This window comes from Caretta caretta, chromosome 11 (assembly GCF_965140235.1).
Source record: "Caretta caretta isolate rCarCar2 chromosome 11, rCarCar1.hap1, whole genome shotgun sequence".
NCBI lineage: Eukaryota > Metazoa > Chordata > Testudines > Cheloniidae > Caretta > Caretta caretta.
The window spans coordinates 80,989,705-81,012,725 of NC_134216.1; the positions used below are offsets into that span (position 1 = coordinate 80,989,705).

Consider the following 23,021-nt stretch of genomic DNA (forward strand, 5'->3'; position numbering starts at 1 on the left):
CCAACACAAAGGTTGAAGTGAGCCTCAGAAGATGGCTGTTCTCGCTCACACATGCAGAGTGGCGTGCCAAGGGAGAGAGATGTCAGGATGTTTCTCTCACCAGCAGGTAATGCTGTCTCACACATGCAAAGGCAGCACCGGGCGGGTGTGTGTGTAACAGACTGATTGACAGAGTTGCCAGTTCTCAGTAGCTCTTAAAGTTAGAAATTGAGTTGAAACAAGGCAACAACAGAAAATTAGCCCCCAAGCAATGGATTTCCACAAACCAAAGATTTGAAGGGCAGCTCGTTTAGGCAGTAAGATCAATTTAGGAAGCCCGCTCTAGTGAGCTGAGCACCACTCAGACAAGGTGGGAGCAGAAACTCTGGCTGTTGGGAATGCAAACGTGGCAATTGAAATTGGCACCACCTCACTTTTAGTCACAACGTTGCCCGATTCAAACCCTGGAACTTCGTCCGGTGATGTTCTTAGGAGATTTTTCCTCACTGTTTTGTGCAGACTTAGTTGGCGTCTGAACCCACCGCCTGGACCAGGCCCTGTGGCAGAGGAGCATCCACCTTTCCCGCTTTGTCAATCCCAAACGGAGATAGGTTCCGGCAGCCAAGAGGGGGAGGGTTAGCACACACCCGTGTTCCCTCCTTGCTGCGCAGCCCCCCAGCAGTCAGTCAGCTACCAGCCCGCTCTGCCTTGGAGCCCGGGGCCAGCCGGTCCCAGGAGCATCCTGTTTGCTGCGCAGACCGGGGAGGAAGGTGGGGGTGCTGATGTCAGGGTGTTCCCCTCCCCCTGCTCATGTATCCCATCTCCGCAGAGCGGGGTGGGGGGGCACGTGGAAGGGAGCTGCTGGTGGCTGCTGTTGTGTCTGAACAAGCAGCCTTCAGACTGGTAAGTGCCGATCTACTTAAAGGGGCAGGGCATCTCTCATACCCTCCCCCTGCACGCACACACACGCCTGCACACACACACAGACACACACAGTGTCTCTCTCTCCCTCTCACACACAGTGTCTCTTTCTCTCACACACACACACGTCCCTGCCTCCCCCCTCTCTCTCTGACACACCCACAGAGTGTCTCTCTCTCTCACACACACACACACAATGTCCCTGCCTCCCCCCCCCCCCACACACAGTCTGTCTCTCACACACAGTGTCTTACTCACACACAGTCACACACACACAATCTCTCTCTCTCTCACACACAGTGTGTCTTACTCACACACACACACATCACACACAGAGTGTCTCTCTCTGTCACTCTCTCTCACACACACACACACACAGTGTCTTTCTCTCTCACACACACACAGTCTCTTTCACACTCACCTCCCAACACATACTTGTATTATTGTTGTGGGTGTGACTTCTTGGTACTTCCCGCAATGCACATTTATTCTCTGCAATTTTATTCTTTCAAAGTGCTGTTGTTTTAGTTCTTTGACTGGTCTATGCATTTCATACTTTTATTTCTCTCTTACACTTCAATTTAATTCTTTGAGTAGTGAGTTCTAAAATGCCCAACCTGTCCTGGCTGAAGTAATTATCCTATGGTAACTTTTTAAAAAGATAGATTATAGCTAGGTTTTTTGTTTCTACTGGTGGCGCACATCCACACATACCTCAGTGCACATAACAAAATTCATTCCACAAATGGATGCAAAATATTAGCGGGACCATAGCCAGAGAGCTGTGTGCCAATCTCCCATTGATTAGCTTAGGCAGTGCCCTGCCTAGTCTGCTGTCTTTTGTCAATCATACCTCTCTTCATTCATTGTACAGGGAGCCAGTGCCCCGAAATCAGGCTTCATTGCTCCAGTGTTGTTCCTGTGATTTTCTAGGTGCCTAAAAATTTAGTCTTGGCATTGCTGAGGGTCACAGCACCTAAGTCCCTTGGCGGATCCCAGCCTACAGTACTATCAACACTTAATGAGAAGTCAGAGCACATAACATAAGGTTGAGTTTAGGTATATAAAACCAAACATCAATGGAGAACCTCAATGAAAACTGGTTGAAAATTATACTCAGATCCCATCACAACGTGGAAGACTTATCTCAGACTCTTATCATGGAATCATAGACTATCAGGGTTGGAAGGGACCTCAGGAGGTCATCTAGTCCAGTGGTTCTCAAACTTTTGTACTGGTGATCCCTTTCACATAGCAAGCCTCTGAGTGCGACCCTCCCTTATAAATTAAAAACTTTTTTATATATTTAACAACATTATAAATGCTGGAGGTGATGCGGGGTTTGGGGTGGAGGCTGGCAGCTTGTGACCCCCCAGATAATAACCTTGTGACCCCCTGAAGGGTCCCGACCCCCAGTTTGAGAACCCCTGATCTAGTCCAACCCCTTGCTCAAAGCAGGACCAATCCCCAACTAAATCATCCCAGCCAGGGTTTTGTCAAGCCGGGCCTTAAAAACCTCTAAGAATGGAAAAGGAGTACTTGTGACACCTTAGAGACTAACAAATTTATTTGAGCACAAGCTTTTGTGAGCTACAGCTCACTTCATCGGATGTATGCAGATTCCACCACTTCCCTAGGTAACCCATTCCAGTGCTTCACCACCCTCCTAGTGAAAGAGTTTTTCCAAATATCCAACCTAAAGCTCCCCCAGTTCTAAACAGCTCTGCTCCAGGCAAGTGATTTCATTTTCTGCTTTAATAATTATGCCGTGTCCTCGTTACATGGCCACTCCAGCCACATCTTGTCTGACCATCTGAGATTTGCGGGAATTGGCAAAAGTGTTGTTTATTTGGCCCACTGCAAGCCAGGATGCTTCTTGGGTTTGTGTTGCCTGTGGATTCTCTTATGTGTTCTGAGGTTTGAGCTGTGACATAAGGCATTTCCCACAACCAGGGTACTTGTAGGGTCTGTCTCTCATGTGTGTTGTGTCATGTGGTTGAATGTGTGAGATCTGACTGAAGCTTTTCCCACAGTCAATACATTCATTGGGTCTTTCTCCACTGTGAAGTCTCTGATGTGTAGTAAGGGCTGAGCTCCCAGTGAAGCTTTTCCCATATTCTGGACATTAAAAGAGTTTCTTCCCTGTGTGGATTATCCAGAGAGAAACAAAGGCTGACCTGTGACTGAAGGTTTTCCGCAGTCATGGCAGTTAAAGGGCCTCTCTCCTGTGTGGATTCTCTGATGTAATTGGAGGTGTGAGCTCTGGCTGAAGCTTTTCCCACAGATAGGGCAATTATAGGGTTTCTCCCGTGTGGATTCTCTAATGTGATATGAGGTGTGCGTTCTGATGGAAGCTTTTCCCACACTCATTGCATTTCTAGGGTTTCTCTCCCATGTGGAGTCTCTGATGTTGAATAAGGGCTGCTCTCTCATAGAAACTTTTCCCGCAGACAGGGCAGTTAGAGGGTCTCTCCTCCGTGTGGGTTCTCTGATGTAAGAGAAGGGAATATTTCCGAGTGAAGCTTTTCCCACACCCACTGCATTTGTAGGGTTTCTCTCCCATGTGGAGTCTCTGATGTTCAATAAGAGCTGAGCTCTGATTGAAGCTTTTCCCACAGTCAGAGCAGTTATAGAGTTTCTCCCTTGTGTGGATTCTCTGATGTGATAGGAGGTATGTGTTCCGACAGAAGCTTTTCCCACACTCATTGCATTTGTAGGGTTTCTCTCCCGTGTGGATTCTCTGATGTTGAATAAGGGCTGTTCTCTCATAGAAACTTTTCCCGCAGAGAAGGCAGTTATAGGGTCTCTCTCCTGTGTGGGTTCTCTGATGTAAGAGAAGGGAATACTTCCGAGTGAAGCTTTTCCCACACTCACTGCATTTGTAGGGTTTCTCTCCCATGTAGAGTCTCTGATGTTCAAAAATGGGTGAGCTCTGACCAAAGCTTTTCCCACAGCCAGAGCCGTTATAGGGTTTCTCTCCTGTGTGGATTCTCTGATGTAATAGGAGGTGTGAGTTCTGCCTGAAGTTTTTCCCACAGTCAGGGCAGATATAGGGTCTCTCTCCTGTGTGGATTCTCTGATGTGATAGAAATTGTGAATTCTCACGGAAGCTTTTCCCACACTCCAGGCATTCATAGGGTCGCTCTGTTGTGTGGGTTCTCTGATGTCTAATAAGGTGTGCCTTGTTCCTAAAGCTTTTTTCGCACTCAAGACATTCATAGGGTCTCTCTCCTGTGTGGGTTCTCTGATGTGATAGAAGGGCGTTCTTCTGACGGAAGCTTTTCCTGCACTCACTACATTCATAAGGTCTCTCTCCCGTGTGGATTCTGTGATGGAGAATAAGGATTGAGCTGTTCCTGAAGCTTTTCCCACACTCAGCGCAGTTATAGGGCTTCTCTCCTGTGTGGATTCTCTGATGTGATCGAAGGTGTTTCCGACTAATGTTTTTCCCACACTCATTGCATTTGTAGGGTTTCTCCCCTTTGTGGAGTCTCTGGTGTTTAATAAGGGCTGAGCGCTGACCAAAGCTTTTCCCACAGTCAGGGCAGTTATAGGGCTTCTCTCCTGTGTGGATTCTCTGATGCTTGAAAAGGGTTGACCAGTATCTGAAGCTTTTCTCACAGTCAGGGCAGTTATAGGGTTTCTCTCCAGTGTGCGTTCTGTGATGTGCTAGGAGGTTTGAGTTCCGACTGAAGCTTTTCCCACACTCATAGCATTTGTAGGGTTTCTCCCCTCTGTGGAGTCTCTGATGTTTAATAAGGAGTGAGCGCTGACCAAAGCTCTTCCCACAGTCAGGGCAGTTATAGGGCTTCTCTCCTGTGTGCAGTGTACGATGCCCACTAAGGGTTGACCTGTGTCTGTAGCTTTTCCCACAGTCTGGACACTTGTAAGGGCTTTCACATGTGTGGATTCTCTGATGTCTAATAAGCTCTGATCTGTACCGGAAGCTTTTCCCACAGTCACTGCACACATGGAGTCTCTCTCCAGTGGGGATTCTCTGTTGAATAGTTTCCTTGACTTTCTTCTCTCCTCTTCCGCTGTGAGTGGATTTAACCAGTGTCTCCTCTGAGTGGTTTCCCTGCTGACTCTCTGTGCGGCTCTGGCTCTCACGGGCTTCTCCCTCCTCGGGACTCTGGGAAACGTCCCCTTCACCTCTTCCCGATACCGTCCCCTGCTGAGGATTCTCCTCCTCGTTCCCACTCACCGTCCCATCGCCTGCTGGGACACAGAGAGAGAGGACCCGGACAGGAGTCAGTCCCTGTGCTGGGGGACGGCGAACCTCAGAAAGGGAACAGGAAAGGGGGGATCAAATCCAAATAACTGCTGGGGATATTGAACTATCAAGAGCTGAATCCTGCTCCACCCATATCCTTCTCCAGAGGAGAGAGAAACGGATCAATCCTTCCTCCCCACCCCCAAGTATAGATGACGGCCAGGGCTGAAGGGTCAGACAGGCGTGATGAAAATGCATGAGTAACGTCTGCTAAAAGGAGACAACAACTGGTTTCTGAGTCGGATGATTCCTCACCTCTGTGGGGATCGCTTGGGATTTCCCTCTCCTCACAGCCCGGGAGATCGGGGACCCATGGCTCCTTCCCTTCTTCCAGCCAGGAGATGGTCTCTGGTTTGGAAACTGGAAATCCTGGTAAGGTGCAAGGAAACAAATGTTGATCAGGTTCATTCCATATCACTGTTACTGGTTGTACTTCCCTGGTCCAGCACTCTCAGGACCTGACTGGTGATGAACCAGGGAATTTGCTGGACCAAGGTAGGTCAACATCGGCCGGCCCCTCTGCAGCCAACAGGTTCCTGGCCGCCGGGCTTCACTCCTGGCCCTGACCGGGCTCTGCAGCCATCCCCAGCTGTGGTCCCAGCCTGGGGCAGTGAGGGGCGTGGACAGGGTAAGGCTGGGACCACAGCTGGGGGTGGCTGCAGAGCTCTGGGTCAGGGCCAGGAGCGGAGCCCGGCGGCCAGTAACCTGGCGGCTGCAGAGGGGCTGGCAGCTGCCATGGGTGGCTGCAGAGGGGGCTGAGGGGGAACTGGGGCCAGCGGCTGGGCCGAGCGGCTGCAGAGGAGCTGGCGGTGGGGACCTGGGGCCACATCTGCGCTTCTGGCTGGGAACTGCCAGCGCGCTCCACCTATGCCAGACAACGGATGTTGCCGGACCAGGGAGTGCTGGTTTAGAGAGGTACGACCCGTACTACAAAATCCAGCGTCTGAGCAGCAAAACCCAGAGAGGTTCCTTCCCCTCCCCAACCCCACCCTACAGGGACTGGGCTATAAATAGTACAAAGCCCTTGATGCACTGGTTTGGAGCAAGGGTTCCTCCACTCTGCCTAGGGAATGGCCCCAACTTACTCCCCTGGGGAGCTGCGCAGTGTTGCTACCCTCTCTAGGTATGGGGGGGTACAACTATGTCCCCATCACGGCCACTCCCCCGCCCCCACGCACATACTCCTATCCCTCCACAATGCCAGCCAGAATGGGAGGAGATCTCTCTGGAGTGGGGACTGTCTCTCACTACATGTCTGGGCAGCAACTGGCTCACTGGGGCTTTGGTCCTTTATTGCCGCCTCTCGCTGATGCCTAATTTAAGCTGTGAGGAAATCAAGAGAGCAACCTCCACCCCTGGCCTGGAAAGATGATCACTAGACCCCACCGCAGTGCAGCAAGGAGAGCAAAGAACTTCCTTGTGTAGTGTGTGTGATGTGGCATTTCATATGCTTTATGAAAATATGCTTATGACATAACTGAAATATAGTTTATGCAAGATGGCTCTTGCAAGGTATCATTGGAAAGGTTATGATTTACTGAATATGATTGTCCCATTCGTATGCATGGATCATTTTTGTAGATGAAGTTAGGATACCTGTGTATCTGTTTTTCATATTTGCTGCTTTGGGTCACTTCCACTGCTGACACTTCAGGTACAACAATGGAAAAGCCAGACAGTGCTAATGGACCATCAGCACTGACAATGAATTGTAAAAGAGCTTCCTCTTCCTTTGAATGTGTGGGTCAGCCTGTGAAGAATGGCTACAGGGGCCTTGCAGAAGCATGGGACCACATCACCGGATGCTGGAACCCATCTGGAATTCTGTACTTTTCCATGAGAAGCGAGGGGGTGGGGGGGAGGGGGGAGGAGAGAGAGTAGGGTGGTCAAATTAGGAAACAAAGGACTCCTACCTTATGCAAATCTTATTTAAGGGCCAGGAGTGAGTGTGACATTGCACTCCATATGCTTTATGAAAATATGCTTAGGAATATGCTCTTGTAATATATCACTGAAACAGTTATAATGTACTGAATTTGATTTCCCTATTTGTATGCATGTATCATTCCTATATCTGAAGTTAGAAATATGAGGTATGAACTTGTATTACTGATGTAGTCATAGCAGGTGAGGGCCGTCAATGGGGCATTAGGAACTTGATGGCTCCCATTTACCAGGACAATTAGCTGCAAATGGCCTTGTTTAACTGCAAGCCTGCCTGTATACATGTGAGCCAGCCTGTGGGTAATAGAGACTGGGGTCTTGCAGGGACATGTGACCATGTCACCTGATACCAGCATCCATCTTAAACCTTGTACTTTTCTATGAGAAGCTGTTTTTTTTTTTGTCAAACTGAGGCAAAGAACTCCTGCCTTTTGCCAAATCTATATAAGGGGGTGGAGCAGGACAAAGGAGATGGTCAGTCATGAGAAAACCCCTGCTTACCACTTAAGATGTCTGCTGGAACTAACAAAGATTGAATCAGGGAAGGACTGGGCCCAGACTAGGAATGAGTCTAGTCTGTAAAAGAAGATTATTGGAACATCTTTGAGGGTGAGATATTACATGCCATCAGTTTCTTAGCGTAACAAGCTTAGCCTTGCGTGTTTGTTTTATTTTAGTTAGTAACTTACTTTGTTCTGTCTCTTATTACTTATAACCACTTAAATCCTACTTTTTATACTTAATAAAATCACTTTTGTTTATTAATAAACCCAGTGTAAGTAATTGTTCCCAGGAGGGGCAAACAGATTGTGCATATCGCTCTTTCAGTGCTGAAGAGGGCGAACAATATGAATTTATACTGTATAAAATTTTATACAGTGTAAGGCAGATTTTTCTGGGGTTTAGATCCCATTGGGGCTGGGGAGCTGGGCACTGAAGACAGGTACCTTGCTGAGCTGTTTTCAGTTTAGGTCTGCAGCTTTGGGGGCATGGCCCAGACTCTGGGTCTGTGTTGTAGCAGGCTAGCATGTCTGGCTCAACAAGACAGGGTTCTTCTGGAGGCCCAGGTTGGCAGGGAAAACAGGCTCAGAGGTAATTTCAGCGCATCAGCTGACAGTCCCAAGATGGGCTCTTTGACCAAACCTGTCACAGTGAGGTAATCCTGGTGGTCAGTTCTCCCCTGCTACCCAAACCAAGATGACTGCTGGAAACAATTAAGATGAACATGAGGAAAGAACTGGACCCACCCTGGAAGGGCATCTGGCCTGTGAAGAAGATTATTAGAACAACATTTAGGGTGAGAACTCACGCGTAACCAGTTTCTTTAGTGTATTATGCTTAGTTTGCAAGGTCCGTTTTATTTTCTTAGTAATCTGCCTTGTTCTGTCTGCTACCTCCTTAACTACTTAAAATACACCTGTTATAGTTAATAAATTTATTTCTGGTTTATAATATAACCCAGTTTATGGCGATTTCTAACTGGGGGATGGGGGTGTGGGTGAGAAATTTTGCATAATCTCTTCCACACTGAGAGAAGAGGAGAATTTCATATAATGTGTGGTTTGTACTCCAAAGGGGGAGTGGACATCTGGGTGTTGTGGCAAGTCCCTTAAGCTGAACAGACTCAGAGCAGATCTCTGTCTCTCTGTGCAGCGGGGTGTGGCCCTGCCTGTGTGTGCTTGGCTGGAAGAGGCTGGGTAAACTAGCCCAGCAAGTCCAGGTAAAAGGGGGCCCAGGCTGGCAGAAGAGTCTGACTCAATGGTGTCCCGGTGTCTCAGGTGACATCCCAACCCGCCACAGTGTGATCCTTTGGGGGTTCACTCAGAGCAGTAGGGGGTCCCTGCGCAGCCTGCCTCTGTCCTGTGCAGCTTGGCTCAGATCCCTGCCACCTGCAGCAGGCTCACAGAGCAATGGTCTCTCCCTGGCTTCCACCAGCCTGGGTACTCCCTGCAAAGGGACCCCAACAGCCCTTCCAGACCTGAGTCTCCCCAAAACCATATCCCTGGCCATGCCCAGGCCCTCCCACTTCACCCTCACAGACGTCATTAAGCTTGTTGCATTCAAGGAGACAGAACACACACCAGCCTGGTAGTTTATCTGAATTCCCACACATCAGTTCAATAGAACAGCACTGAGATGCTTTTCTAGTAAAACCAGAGTAAGTTTATGATGACAGAACGTAGGTTTAAGTGATTTCAAGGAAGCATGAGAGAGCTATGAAATGTTACAAACACAACATGCTTTCTAGTGATTCAAAGTTAACTGTGTCAACTTACAATCATTGTCTAAGCAGGTTTCTCACCTCTAGTAAGTTCCCAGAGATTTCAACCCCTTTTGACCGACAGATCCCCTTTTCTCAGAAGATCAGAGCTCTGGCCTCTCGTATTCCTCTGGTGATGGATGCCAAGATAGCTCTCTGGCTCTGCTCAAATCTCCCAAAGTTCATCGCCCTGTTTCCAGTGGCAGAAAGGATTCCAGGAGTTGCACCCTCCATCCCCTGCCATGATTGTTAAGTGGCATCTCCCCCACTTGGCACTTTGATGCACTTCCATTCTTTTGAGCCTCACCTGCTTCAGTTTACACTGGAGACACAGTCGAGCTTTTGAAACAATTTTCCTTTGTCTAGGACAGGCTGGCTTTATGCACTGAAATATGTTTAAAGAACATATTTCAACACACGTTTATAATTATTTATACAGCACTCCTAGGTACATCACCCACTCATATTGATCATGACCACCAGCTTGTTACCAGGTCACCTAGGGTTCCTCACATGACCCCTTTTAGATACAGATTATGACAGCAGTGAGCTGCGGCAATGAGCGTGCTAGGCCTGGTGTGAGTTAGACTATGGGGTTACCTCTGCCGGCTGGCATTGAGGGGCTCCATGGGTCACACATGAGTCATGATGGACTAGCACCAAGGCCATACTCCCATGCTGATCAATGGTCATTCAGCCCTTCCCCATCACCCATGGGACCCTGGCTGACACCACCAGCCTGGTGCTGGTTCCCCTCACACCCTCAGCCTCCTCCATACAGCACAGACCCAGAGAAGGGAACTCTGCAGGAGAAATATCCAGTCTTCTCCCACATGGGCTGAAATGCGGGGGACGCTCCGTCCCAATGAACAACTGCACGTCCATCTGTTTAGTCTGCCAGGCACCCCTCTGAGCAAAGTACTTAAATCTCAGAGCTTGAGTCCCATTGACATTATCTGGAGTTAAGCATTTTCTGAGGTGTTTTTCTGAACAGGGAAGATTTTTTGGACCTGGGACCTGAATCCAGAGACAAGACTAACAAGTATCCAGGTAACTTACACACCTGCAGGTATAGAACCAGACATTTGACGTCCAAAAGGACCTTTATTTCATTTAGTCTGACCTCCTACACAACTCAGGCCAGCTATTTCTGCGTCAAATCGGCATCATCTCGTTAACCTAGAGCAGGGGCTCTCAGCCACTTTCTTTCTGAGTCCCCCCTCAACATGCTATAAAAACTCCTTGGTCCAGTGCCACGCAACTGAGCCAGGACTGGGGAGTAGCAAGCAAGGCTCTTCCCTAGGGCCCTGCGCCACAGGGGGCCCCACAAAGCGAAGCTGCTCAGGCTTCAACTTCTGCCCCAGGTGGCAGGGCTCAGGGCTTCAGCTTTCTGTCCTGGGCCCCAGCAAGTCTAACACTGGCCCTGTTTGGCGAACCCCCTGAAACCTGTTCGCCCATTCAGCTAGACCCCATTGTAACAAAGAGATCTCCAGATCTGATTTACATTTCTCAAGCGACGGAAAATCCACCTGGTCCCTGAGGAAGACGTTTCAGTAGTTAATTCACATCACTGTTCTGTATTTACACTTCATCTCTAGCTTGAACTGATCAAGCTTCAGTTTCCAACCATAGCAGCTTCTTTTCCTTTTATTTGCTAGACTGAAGACCCCTGTCCTATTTCCCATGTTAACCTTTGTGTACCAGGATCAAGTCATAAGAACATATGAATGGCCATACTGGGTAAGACCAAAGGTCCATCTAGCCCAATATTCTGTCTACCAACAGTGGCCCATGCCAGGTGCCCCAGAGGGACTGAACCTAACAGGTAATGATCTAGTGATCTCTCTCCTGCCATCCATCTCCACTCTCTGACAAACAGAGGCTAGGGACACCATTCCTTGCCCATCCTGGCTAATAGCCATTAATGGACTTAACCTCCATGAATTTATCCAGTTCTCTCTATAGTCCTAGCCTTCACAACCTCCCCAGGCAAGGAGTTCCACAGGTTGACTGTGTGCTGTGTGAAGAAGAACTTCCTTTTATTTGTTTTAAACCTGCTACCCATTAATTTCATTTGGAGGCCCCTAGTTCTTATATTATGGGAACAAGCAAATAACTTTTCCTTATTCACTTTCTCCACACCACTCAAGATTTTATATACCTCCATCATATCCCCCCTTAGTCTCCTCTTTTCCAAGATGAAAAGTCCTAGCCTCTTTAATCTCTCCTCATATGGGACCTGTTCCAAACCCCTAATCATTTTAGTTGCCCTTTTCTGAACCTTTTCTAATGCCAGTGTATCTTTTTTGAGATGAGGGGACCACATCTATACGCAGTATTCAAGATGTGGGCGTACCGTGGATTTATATAAGAGCAATAAGATATTCTCCATCTTATTCTCTATCCCTTTTTTAATGATTCCTAACATCCCGTTTGCTTTTTGGACTGCCGCTGTACGCTGCGTGGACGTCTTCAGAGAACTATCCACAATGACTCCAAGATCTTTCTCCTGATTTGTTGTAGCTAAATTAGGCCCCATCATATTGTATGTATAGTTGGGGTTATTTTTTCCAATGTGCATTACTTTACATTTATCCACATTAAATTTCATTTGCCATTTTGTTGCCCAATCACTTAGTTTTGTGAGATCTTTTTGAACTTCTTCACAGTCTGCTTTGGTCTTGACTATCTTGAGCAGTTTAGTATCATCTGCAAACTTTGCCACCTCACTGTTTACCCCTTTCTCCAGATCATTTATGAATAAGTTGAATAGGATTGGTCCTAGGACTGACCCTTGGGGAACACCACTAGTTACTCCTCTCCATTCTGAAAATTTACTATTTATTCCTACCCTTTGTTCCCTGTCTTTTAACCAGTTCTCAATCCATGAAAGGATCTTCCTTCTTATCCTGTGACAACCTAATTTACATAAGAGTCTTTGGTGAGGGACCTTGTCAAAGGCTTTCTGGAAATCTAAGTACACTATGTCCACTGGATCCCCCTTGTCCACATGTTTGTCGACCCCTTCAAAGAACTCTAATAGATTAGTAAGACATGATCTCCCTTTACAGAAACCATGTTGTCTTTTGTGCAACAATTTATTTTCTTCTATGTGTCTGACAATTTTATTCTTTACTATTGTTTCAACTAATTTGCCCGGTACTGACGTTAGACTTACCGGTCTGTAATTGCCAGGATCACCTCTAGAGCCCTTCTTAAATATTGGCATTACATTAGCTATCTCCCAGTCATTGGGTACAGTAGCTGATTTAAAGGACAGGTTACAAATCATAGTTAATAGTTCCGCAATTTCACATTTGAGTTCTTTCAGAACTCTTGGGCGAATGCCATCTGGTCCTGGTGACTTGTTACTGTTAAGTTTCTCAATTAATTCCAAAACCTCCTCTAGTGACACTTCAATCTGTGACAATTCCTCAGATTTGTCACCTACAAAAGACAGCTCAGATTTGGGAATCTCCCTAACATCCTTAGCCGTGAAGACTGAAGCAAAGAATTCTATTAGTTTCTCTGCGATGACTTTATCGTCTTTAAGTGCTCCTTTTGTATCTCAATCATCCAGAGGCCCCACTGGTTGTTTAGCAGGCTTCCTGCTTCTGATGTACTTAAAAAACATTTAAAGTATTTGAAGTATAGAGAAATTTTGTCTCTGCATTTTGTCCTGAGGTGACATGTACCCAGTCAATATGGAGATAACTGTAATCCCCCACTATTTTTGAGTTCTTTATTTTGATAACCTCTCTAATCTCCCTTAGCATTTCATCGTCACTATCACTGTCCTGGTCAGGTGGTCGATAATACATCCCTACTGTTATATTCTTATTAGAGCCTGGAATTACTATCCATGGAGATTCTATGGAACATGTGGATTTGTCATAACCATACAGCTAAAGATAGCCTAGAATTCCTCCTTTCCTGTAAGGGGTTAAGAAGCTCAAATAACCTGGTTGGCACCTGACCAAAAGGACCAATGGGGAAAGAAGATACTTTCAAATCTGCAGGGAGGCTTTGTTTGTGTGTTCTCTGGGGAAAGCAGAGAAGCATCAGGTCAAAAACTCCTTCTCCTATAAACCATCCTGTACAAGTCTCTGATATTACAAAAAGAGTAAGTAAATAAGGGAAGGCGCATTAGATTACCTTTTGTTTTCAACTTGTGAATTTTCCCTTTGTTAGAGGGAGGTTTATCCCTGTTTTTTTTTCTCTGTAACTTTGAAACTAAAGCTAGAGGGGGTTCCTCTGTGTTTTTGAATCTTTTGTTATTCTGTAAAGTATTTACCATCCTGATTTTACAGAGGTGATTCTTTTACCTTTTCTTTAAATAAAATTCTTCTTTTAAGAACCTGATTGATTTTTCATTGGTCTTAAGATCCAAGGGTTTGGGTCTGTGTTCACCTGTACCAATTGGTGAGGATATTATTCTCAAGCCTCCCCAGGAAAGAGGGTGTAGGGCTTGGGGAAATAGGACTCCAAGTGCTCCTTTCCCTGATTCTTTGTCTGAATCACTTGGTGGCACCAGCATATTGTTCAAGGACAAGGTGGAATTTGTGCCTTGGGGAAGTTTTTAACCTAAGCTGGTAAAAATAAGCTTAGGGGGGTCTTTCATGTGGGTCCCCACATCTGTATCCCAGAGTTCAGAGTGGGGAAGGAACCCTGACAGGATTCATTTAAGATTTTTATTTCATTTGATTCTACATTTTCTTTCACATATAGTGCCACTCCCACCCCCGCACGACCTGTTCTGTCCTTCTGATATATTTAGTACCCCGGAATGATTGTGTCCCATTGATTTTCCTCACTCCACCAGGTTTCTGTGATGCCTATTATATCAATATTCTCCTTTAACACGAGGCACTCTAGTTCACCCATCTTATTATTTAGACTTCTAGCATTTGTGTACAAGCACTTTAAAAACTTGTCACTGTTCATTTGTCTGCTCTTTTCTGATGTGAATGTTTCTCGTCTGATCTGGCCCATACTTTATCCTCTTCCAGCCTCTCCTCCTGACTAAAACCTAGAGAATCTCTATCAATAGACTCTCTGAGAAGAGACGTCTCTGTCCGATCCACGTGTGCCTCTGCAGCGATCGGCTTTCCCCCATCTCTTAGTTTAAAAACGGCTCTGCAACCTTTTTAATGTTAAGTGCCAGCAGTCTGGATCCACTTTGGTTTAGGTGGAGCCCATCCTTCCTGTATAGGCTCCCCCATCCCAAAAGTTTCCCCAGTTCCTAATTAATCTAAACCCTCCTCTCTACACCATTGTCTCATCCACGCATTGAGACTCCGAAGCTCTGCCTGCCCACCTGGCCCTGTGCCTGGAACTGGAAGCATTTCTGAGAATGCCACCCTAGAGGTCCTGGATTTCAGTCTCTTTCCTAGCAGCCTAAATTTGTCCTCCAGGACGTCTCTCCTACCCTTCCCTTCGTCATTGGTACCTACACGTACCATGACCACCGGCTCCTCCCCAGCACTACGCATAAGTTTATCTAGATGCCTCGAGAGATCCGCAACCTTCGCACCAGGCAGGCAAGTCACCATACGATTCTCCCTGTCATCACAAACCCAGCTGTCCTTGTCTCTAATGATTGAATCTCCCATTACTAACACCTGCCTTTTCCTAATGACTGGAGTTTCCTCCCCCGGAGCGGTAACCTCAGTGTGAGAGGATACCCCAACATCATCTGGAAGGAGGGTCCTCACTATGGGAAGGTTTCCCTCTGTTTCCGTTGACTGCTCTCCTTCTCTGGGTCTTTCATCCTCCTCAACAGCGCAGGGGCTGTCTGACCGATGGTGGGACAAATCTACGGTGTCCCAGAAAGCCTCATCAACATACCTCTCTGCCTCCCTTAGCTCCTCCAGTTCCTCCACCCTGGCCTCCAAAGCCTGTACGCGATCTCTGAGGGCCAGGAGCTCCTTGCACCAAATGCACACATATGCCACCTGCCCACAGGGCAGGTAATCATGCATGCTACACTGAGTGCAATAAACAGGATAGCCCCCACTCTGCTGCTGGACTTCTGCCTGCATTTTCTCCTACAGCTACCTAGGTTAATGATAGGGTTTTTGTTTAAATCAAGAAGTTTTCATTATAGTTTAGTTAAAAGGTTTTAAAGAATGGCAAGTGTATCTCGCCCCCTTCCCACTCCCCTGCCAAACTCCCTCTCGAAACTCCCCTGGTCGCTTGCTCACTGCTTTATAGCAGTGATAGCCTCCTTGATAGCCTGGCCCCCTAACGAAGTCTCAGCCACTGAACAGAAACTTCTAGATTTCAAACCTTATTTAGAAGCTCACAGCTTCCAAATGCTGGCCACAGCACACAGTCCTTCAAACAAACAGACAGACAGACAGACAGACAGACAAAACACAAGCTCAGCACACAGCAAGTAACCCCCAAACACAAACACACACTACAGACAGCCACTTACTCCAAGGGTCCCGTATTTGCTCCTCCTTCACCTGGAGAACTCCCTCTCGAAACTCCGTTAGCGGTCCCTGTTCACAAAACATCCCCTGGCAAAGAGTTCCACGAGTTGACTGTGCGTTGTGTGAAAAAATACTTCCTTTTATTTCTTTTTAAACCTTCTGCCTATTAATTTCATTTGGTCACCCATAGTTCTTGTGTTATGAGAAGCAGTAAACAACACTTCCTTATCTACTTTCTCTACACCAGTCATGATTTTATAGACCTCAATCATATCTCCCCTTAGCCGTCTCTTTTCCAAGCTGAAAAGCCCTGGTCTCATTAATCTCATATGGGAGCAATTCCATACCCCTAATCATTTTTCTTGCCCTTTTCTGAACCTTTTCCAATTCCAATATATCTTTTTTGAAATGGCGCGAACACATCTGCACACAGTATTCAAGATGTGGGAGTACCATGGATTTATATAGAGGCAAGATGATATTTTCTGTCCTATTATCTATCCCTTTCTTAATTGTTCCCAGCATTCTGTTTGCTTTTTTGACTGCCGCTGCACATTGAGTGGATGATTTCAGAGATCTATCCACAATAACTCCAAGGTCTCTTTCTTGAGTGGTAACAGCTAATTTCGACCCCATCATTTTATATGTATAGTTGGGATTATGCTTTCCAATGTGCATTACTTTGCATTTATCAACATTAAATTTCATCTGCTATTTTGTTGTCCAGTCACTCAGTTTTGAGAGATCCTTTTGTAGCTCTTCACAGTCTGCCTGGGTCTTAACTAGGGTGACCAGATGTCTCGATTTTATAGGGACAGTCCTGATTTTTGGGTCTTTTTCTTATATAGGCTCCTATTACCCCCCACCCCTGTCCCAATTTTTCACGCTTGCTGACTGGTCACCCTAGTCTTAACTATCTTTACTAATTTTGTATCATCTGCAAATTTTGCCACCTCATTGTTTACCCCTTTTTCCAGATAATGTATGAACATGTTCAATAGGACTGCTCAGAACTCAACCTTCTCTTTGTTGAGATAAATAGATTGAGCTCATTAAGTCTCTCACTATAAAGTGCCCTCAGAATTTCTTTAAAAAGATGAAAATGTCTAACTCCAAAGGTGTTACATCCAACACAGGGGAACTCTACGGCAGACTTCATCTCCATAGAGAAAGAGGAACTGGAAACAAAACAACAGAAATGTAAGGCTGGCAGTGACCTCAGGAGGTCATCTAGTCCAGCCCCCCGCACTCTCCCCCCATGCTTAATGAGGATTAAGCAAACTTCACCATTAATAACAGGTCTCTCTCAACTCCTCTTTAAAACCTCCAGTGATTCCACAACCTCCCCACACCACCTTCTCCAGTGACAATATATCCATTAGCATTAGAAAGTTTTTCCTAATATCTCACTGAAATCTCCACTGCTTCATACCTTTTTGTCCTGCCCCTTGGTGAACATATGATACAGTTCATCACCCTTCTCTATTTAAAGGCCTGTTACATACTTGAGGTCTGTTATCATGTGCCCCTACAGCCTTCTCTCTTATAGACTAAACCTGCCCAGTTCCTTCAACATTGCAAAAATTACCACAGTATAAGGATTTTACCCACCACCTACAGAAAAAGAAAAAAAAAAATCTGTAATCGATCAACGTTTCATTAAACTCCTCTGTCGTAGCGTTATTATGAGCAAATAGCCTAACTCACAGTACACAGACATTTTGAAAAAGAGATGTTAAAGTATATGAAAGAGTTCACTCCTTCTTTGGTGATACTGCAGAATTCCATTATTTATTTATTTTATTTGCAGTGCAATTTATTAACACCTTTCAGTTACAAAGGAGAATTTAATCCAAAGGTAATGCTCAAACATGGCAATGCAGCTCACTCCGCATTGCTCAGATTGCATTTGTTATGTGGAAATGGAACCAACTCTAAACCAAGAATATATTTATATCTATACACACAAAAACAGACACACACTTTAGAAAGGTTTCAGAGTAGCAGCCGTGTTAGTCTGTATTCACAAAAAGAAAAGGAGTACTTGTGGCACCTTAGAGACTACCAAATTTATTTGAGCATAAGCTTTTGTGAGCTACAGCTCACTTCAGTTTCACAAAGCTACAAACAACTATGTGGCAAATCTGCTGGGAGAATGAACTTATAACAGACAAATGCAAATGCGTGTGTAGAACTGTTCAATAACATTTCAGTAGATTTCCAAAAAAGCCACAATTCTGCAAAGAAGAAGGAAGGACATATTGTATAGTAAATTAACCAACAACCACCAGCTAAATGGGAAACAAAAGCATATATATATTAGAAATTGGGAATTGTAGAAAATTGATAAGGGAAGCAAAGTGACACAAAGAAAACTCTCTAGTCTGCAGAATAAAGGAGCATAAGAAGGAACTTTTAAAAGTACATTACTATATGGAAAGGGTAGAATGATAATGCAGAAAAAAGGAGAAGGGGTCAATAAATACTAAATTAACCTGGTATCCTTTTTTGATGAGATTACATGTTTGATTGATAAATAGAGTATGTTAATGTAATACAGTTAGTGTTCATTTACTGTACTCCCAATTGGAGTTGGACAGTTCAATATAGTTAAAATCCGGTCCTCAGACATTTGACTTGGTAGCTCATGCCATTTTGATTAACAAATCTAGAAAAAACAAAATTAACAAAACTAGAATGATACAAAACAAATGTGGCACACATTAAAGGGGCTAACTAATAGGTCTAAATATGTAATTGCAAACTAGGGTTGTGCTCACAATTAAAGAAGGGTGCTGAAAAATTAGAGAGAGGCCTCAAAGAAGAGCCACAAGAATTATAAAAGGATCGGAAAACGGCCTATAAAGGAGCTCAACCTATCTAGCCTATCAAAAAAAAAGATTAAGGGGTGACTTGATAACAATCTAAAAGTCCCTACACAGGGAACAGAAATTAAAACAATAGATCGTGCTTCATTCCAGCAGACAAAAGTACAAGAGCCAATGGCTGGAAGTAAAAGCTAGAGATATTAAAATTTGAAATAAGTTGTAAAGTTCACGGTGAGGCTAACTGACCATTGGACAAAACTTACCCAGGGCTCTGGTGGTTTCTCCATCACTGAAAATTTTTATATCAAGAATGGAGTTTTATTCCAAAAGAATCACCTTGTTTAAACAGGAATTAATTCAGGTAACTCCTATTGACCTGTGTAACAGAGGAGGCCAGACAAGATTATCACAATGATCCGATTAGGCCTTAAAAACTATGAAACTATAAAGCAGGTTATCTAGTCCTCTAATCATTCTTGTCGCTCATTTCTAAACCCGTGCTAATTTGTCAACATCCTTTCTGCAGTGTGAACACGAGGACTAGACGCAGTTCCCACTAATGGTCTAATTAATGCCATATGACAAACTAATGAGGTGCCCCTCATTACTGCTACTTCATAGTCCTCTGTTTAGCTTCCCCAGGATCACATTAACTCTCTTAGCTACAGCATCACACTGGAGGCTCATATTCAGATGGCTTCCACCACAACCCTTTGGCCCTTTCCAGAGCCACAGATTCCCAAAAGCTCCCCGTAGCAGGGGACAGAGACACTGTCTGACATGGTGATAAACCAGGCTCATGGTGCTGGAGACAGTGACAACCTTACAGACAATTCCTCAGACACAGCAGCACAAAACCTCCCCTCAGGTCTGTCCAGCTCATTTCCTTCCGGGAAATCTCTGCTCCCACAGCGCAGCCAGCTACACCCTGGACTGGGCACGGATGTCAAACGCCAGAACTGCCCTTTATAGCCACTCGAGCTACTCTATGCACCACAGCCCCAGAGACCCGGAGTAACTTCTCCGCTCACAGCTTTACTCCAATGCAGACACAAAGCCCTGTAAATCTGTTCCGTTCCCATCATGCTTCACTGCTGGAAATTCGTGAACCTCAAACAATGGCAGCATTGACTGAATGCAAACTCCACACAGCCACCAGGAGCAAAAGAATTAGCCAGGCATGACAATCAGTTCCCCACTGCTGCTGTCCACCGTCTGGCACTGCGGAGCCCCTCCATACAGACCTCTGCAGTCCTGGGGCTTCTGCAGCCCCTAAAGCGGGGAGGGAGAACAGAAGAGCATTGACGATGAGGAACCCCAGCAGAGACAGAAAGTTTGGCACAAGAAATTCTTATTACCCTTTGCCACTGCAGGAAGGAAAGAGAGTATCAACTACAGCAGCAGCTGGAATCCCCAGCTGGAATAAGGGCCCCTTTGTGCTGTCAGTGGTACTTATCTGTCTGTCCTTGTACCATTAGCACAGGGTCTGAGGACTACAAGACACCAAACAGAGATCTCTGGCACAGAGGGAGCTGGAGCCGGAGATCACCCACAGCCCACACTTGCAGCTGAGACTCCAAGGCAGAGCGAGACGGGATTTAGGCGTTTCTTTCAGAGAGAGGGGCAGGGCTAAGCAAACACCCCTCTGTTGGGCATCTCTAGCTGGCGAGGTTAGGGGAGGAGCCACCTAGGCTGCTGGCTGTTGCGAATCCCATCCAGATGTGCCATCTCTCCTCACTACAGGGAGCGCAGGCTCATAATGCAGGCTTTGTGAGTCCCAGCAGCTAGACCTGGCAACACTCAGTGTCACCACAGCTAAGTTTCTCTCTGAATCTAGCCCCAGGTTATTAGCATAAGGTCAGGCACGATGTCAGGGCAGAGCAGGGAATTGAACTCGGGTCTCCAGAGCATCAGGTCAGTGCCCCAACCACTGGGTCACCCTTCCTCTGACAGCAGGCCCCCAACATTCACACAGTGAGACACAATCCCTGCCCCAAAGGGCTTTCGCTGTCTCCACTTCACAGAAGGGAAACTGAGGCCCAGAGAGATCACAGCTGGGACTTTCAAAGCAGCATAATGGGAGAGGTGTGCAAGTCACCTCCCTCTGGACCCTCTGAAACCAGCCTAAGTGACTGCCAAGAGCCCAGACAGGGAGTCTGTGGTACAACCAGGGATCTACCCATCTCCTGAGTACCAGCCCGGTTCCTGACACAGGAGAGCAGCCTTCCTCTCTTGTGTCTGTGCAGAGAACAGCCCCCACAATTCTTCTGCATCACTCTGGTCGCACACCTCGCTGCTTGTGCAGACCAAGCTCACTGCACACACCGGAGACTCCTTCCACCCCGTCACCCCCTTCCAGGGTTTGTGTTGTGTGCCCCTTTCCCTCCCCCTCCCATAGCAGGGCTCCTCATTCTACTCCATGGCAAAGACTCTATGTGTCCCCATTTCCCCCTCTCCCCATCCCCCCTGCCCCCTATTGCCTATACGCCATCTCCCCCCACTCTCAAGTCATCTCTCCCCTGTCAGGGATTCTCTGTGCCCCCTATTACCCCTCCCCCTAACTCCCATTCCCCTCCACCTACCACTTGCCTTCCTGCATCTGTCCCCATCCCTCACCCCCAAATAAATTTCCATTTCTCCCCACAATAATCAGCTTATGGCTACTGACGTACAGAACATTCCCTGACCCAGGGACAGTATCTTACACAAAGGAGCTGCAAATTACATGGCCTGATCCCCCTGAATTCTGGGGGACCAGTGAAGATTCCTGCACAGACTCTGACCCAGATGCTTCTCACACCCAGGGGACAGGAATCCTTACCCAGCCAGGTCACGGCCTCATAGTTCTCCTGCATGACGTCCCTGTACAGGGCCCTCTGAGCCGGGTCCAGCAGGGCCCATTCCTCCTCCGTGAAACACACAGCCACCTCCTGGAAGGTCACCGGGTCCGCCGCAGCCATTTCCCTTCCCGCGCACCTGGCAGGATGGGACCATCACCAGCGAAACGGAGACGTGATCCTGCAGCCTGGCAGGGTGAGAAGGGAAACCGGAGATTTCAGAAGGGGCTTGTGTCCAGTGAAACCCTCCATTTCTCCCAGACTCTTCCCCTGCGGACGGACGGTCCAGACTCCGCGGTCCCACGGAAACGGCTCAGTTCAGACTTGTGAAAAAGTGCTGAGGCTGCCGGACCGGGGTCCAGGTCTGAGAGCCCGGCTTGTCCCGCCCCGGGGTCCGGGTCCGAGTCTGAGAGCCCGGCTTGTCCCGCCCCGGGGTCCGGGTCCGAGTCTGAGAGCCCGGCTTGTCCCGCCCCGGGGTCCGGGTCCGAGTCTGAGAGCCCGGCTTGTCCCGCCCCGGGGTCCGGGTCCGGGTCTGAGAGCCCGGCTTGTCCCGCCCCGGGGTCCGGGTCCGGGTCTGAGAGCCCGGCTTGTCCCGCCCCGGGGTCCGGGTCCGGGTCTGAGAGCCCGGCTTGTCCCGCCCCGGGGTCCGGGTCCGGGTCTGAGAGCCCGGCTTGTCCCGCCCCGGGGTCCGGGTCCGGGTCTGAGAGCCCGGCTTGTCCCGCCCCGGAGTCCGGGTCCGGGTCTGAGAGCCCGGCTTGTCCCGCCCCGGGGTCCGGGTCCGGGTCTGAGAGCCCGGCTTGTCCCGCCCCGGGAGGCTCGTGGTAGAATGCAGAGCCGACAGCACTAACGTTGCTGGGACGGAAAAGAGATTTTTTTAATTAGAAAAATATTACCCCCCCCCCCCAAACCGCTGCTGTTTTGTACGTGCCTCCCACCTTCCAAGCATGCCTCCCGGGACAGAGGAGTCCAGCCCGAAGGATGCACACCGGGCTGCCTCCACCGGAGATGCAGCTGGGGACCTGGACGGGGGGAGAAGCCCATTCAACAGGCCCCTGCAGACGGAAACGCTGCAGCGGACACTGGCCCGGCAGGGACGGAGCAGGACCGAGGAGCCGCTCCGGGCGACCCCGGGCAGCGCGTCCCCCCAGCAGCGGGGACCGGGCAGAGGCAGGACCTGGCTTTTCCTCTCCCCGCCCCCAGGCCAGGCACTGCCCCGCGGCGGGGGGCTGCAGGGAATGGGGGGGGGGAGCGGAGCCGGGAACCTCCTTCCCCCCCCCCATGGCTCCTGCTGCCTCCGCCCCTCACCTGCGGGCTCCGGGTGGGGGCTGGGGCGGGCAGAGCCCGGGGCTGGTCCCCCTGGCCGGGCCCAGAGGGGGGGGTCCGTGCCGGGCTCTCCCGCACCCCCCGCGGGGTCCAGCAGCGGCTCCGCCCGGCTGTGAGCCCAGCCCACAATGGAGGCAGCCGCGGGCTCCGTGTCCCGTGGAAACGGGTCCCTGGGCAGGAAGTGAATCGGATTCACTGCCGCGTTCAGCCCGGCCCCGC

At 48.0% G+C, this 23,021-nt stretch overlaps 1 protein-coding gene and 1 long non-coding RNA gene across 2 annotated transcripts; both read right to left on the reverse strand.

Annotated features, from left to right (window-relative positions):
• Positions 1–2,439: 2,439 nt before the first annotated feature.
• Positions 2,440–22,922, reverse strand: LOC125644662 (uncharacterized). The gene is made up of 4 exons (XM_048868935.2): positions 22,785–22,922; positions 21,464–21,667; positions 5,429–5,542; positions 2,440–5,118 (listed from the first exon to the last, which is right to left on the reverse strand). The coding sequence occupies exons 2-4, from the start codon at positions 21,600–21,602 to the stop codon at positions 3,278–3,280; spliced, it is 2,094 nt and encodes a 697-aa protein (XP_048724892.2). The 5' UTR covers positions 21,603–21,667; positions 22,785–22,922; the 3' UTR covers positions 2,440–3,277.
• On the reverse strand, positions 17,859–19,015 carry LOC125644685 (uncharacterized). Its single transcript, XR_007359089.2, has 2 exons — positions 18,906–19,015; positions 17,859–18,482 (listed from the first exon to the last, which is right to left on the reverse strand). It is a non-coding gene; the product is annotated as an uncharacterized LOC125644685 (long non-coding RNA).
• Positions 22,923–23,021: the final 99 nt, after the last annotated feature.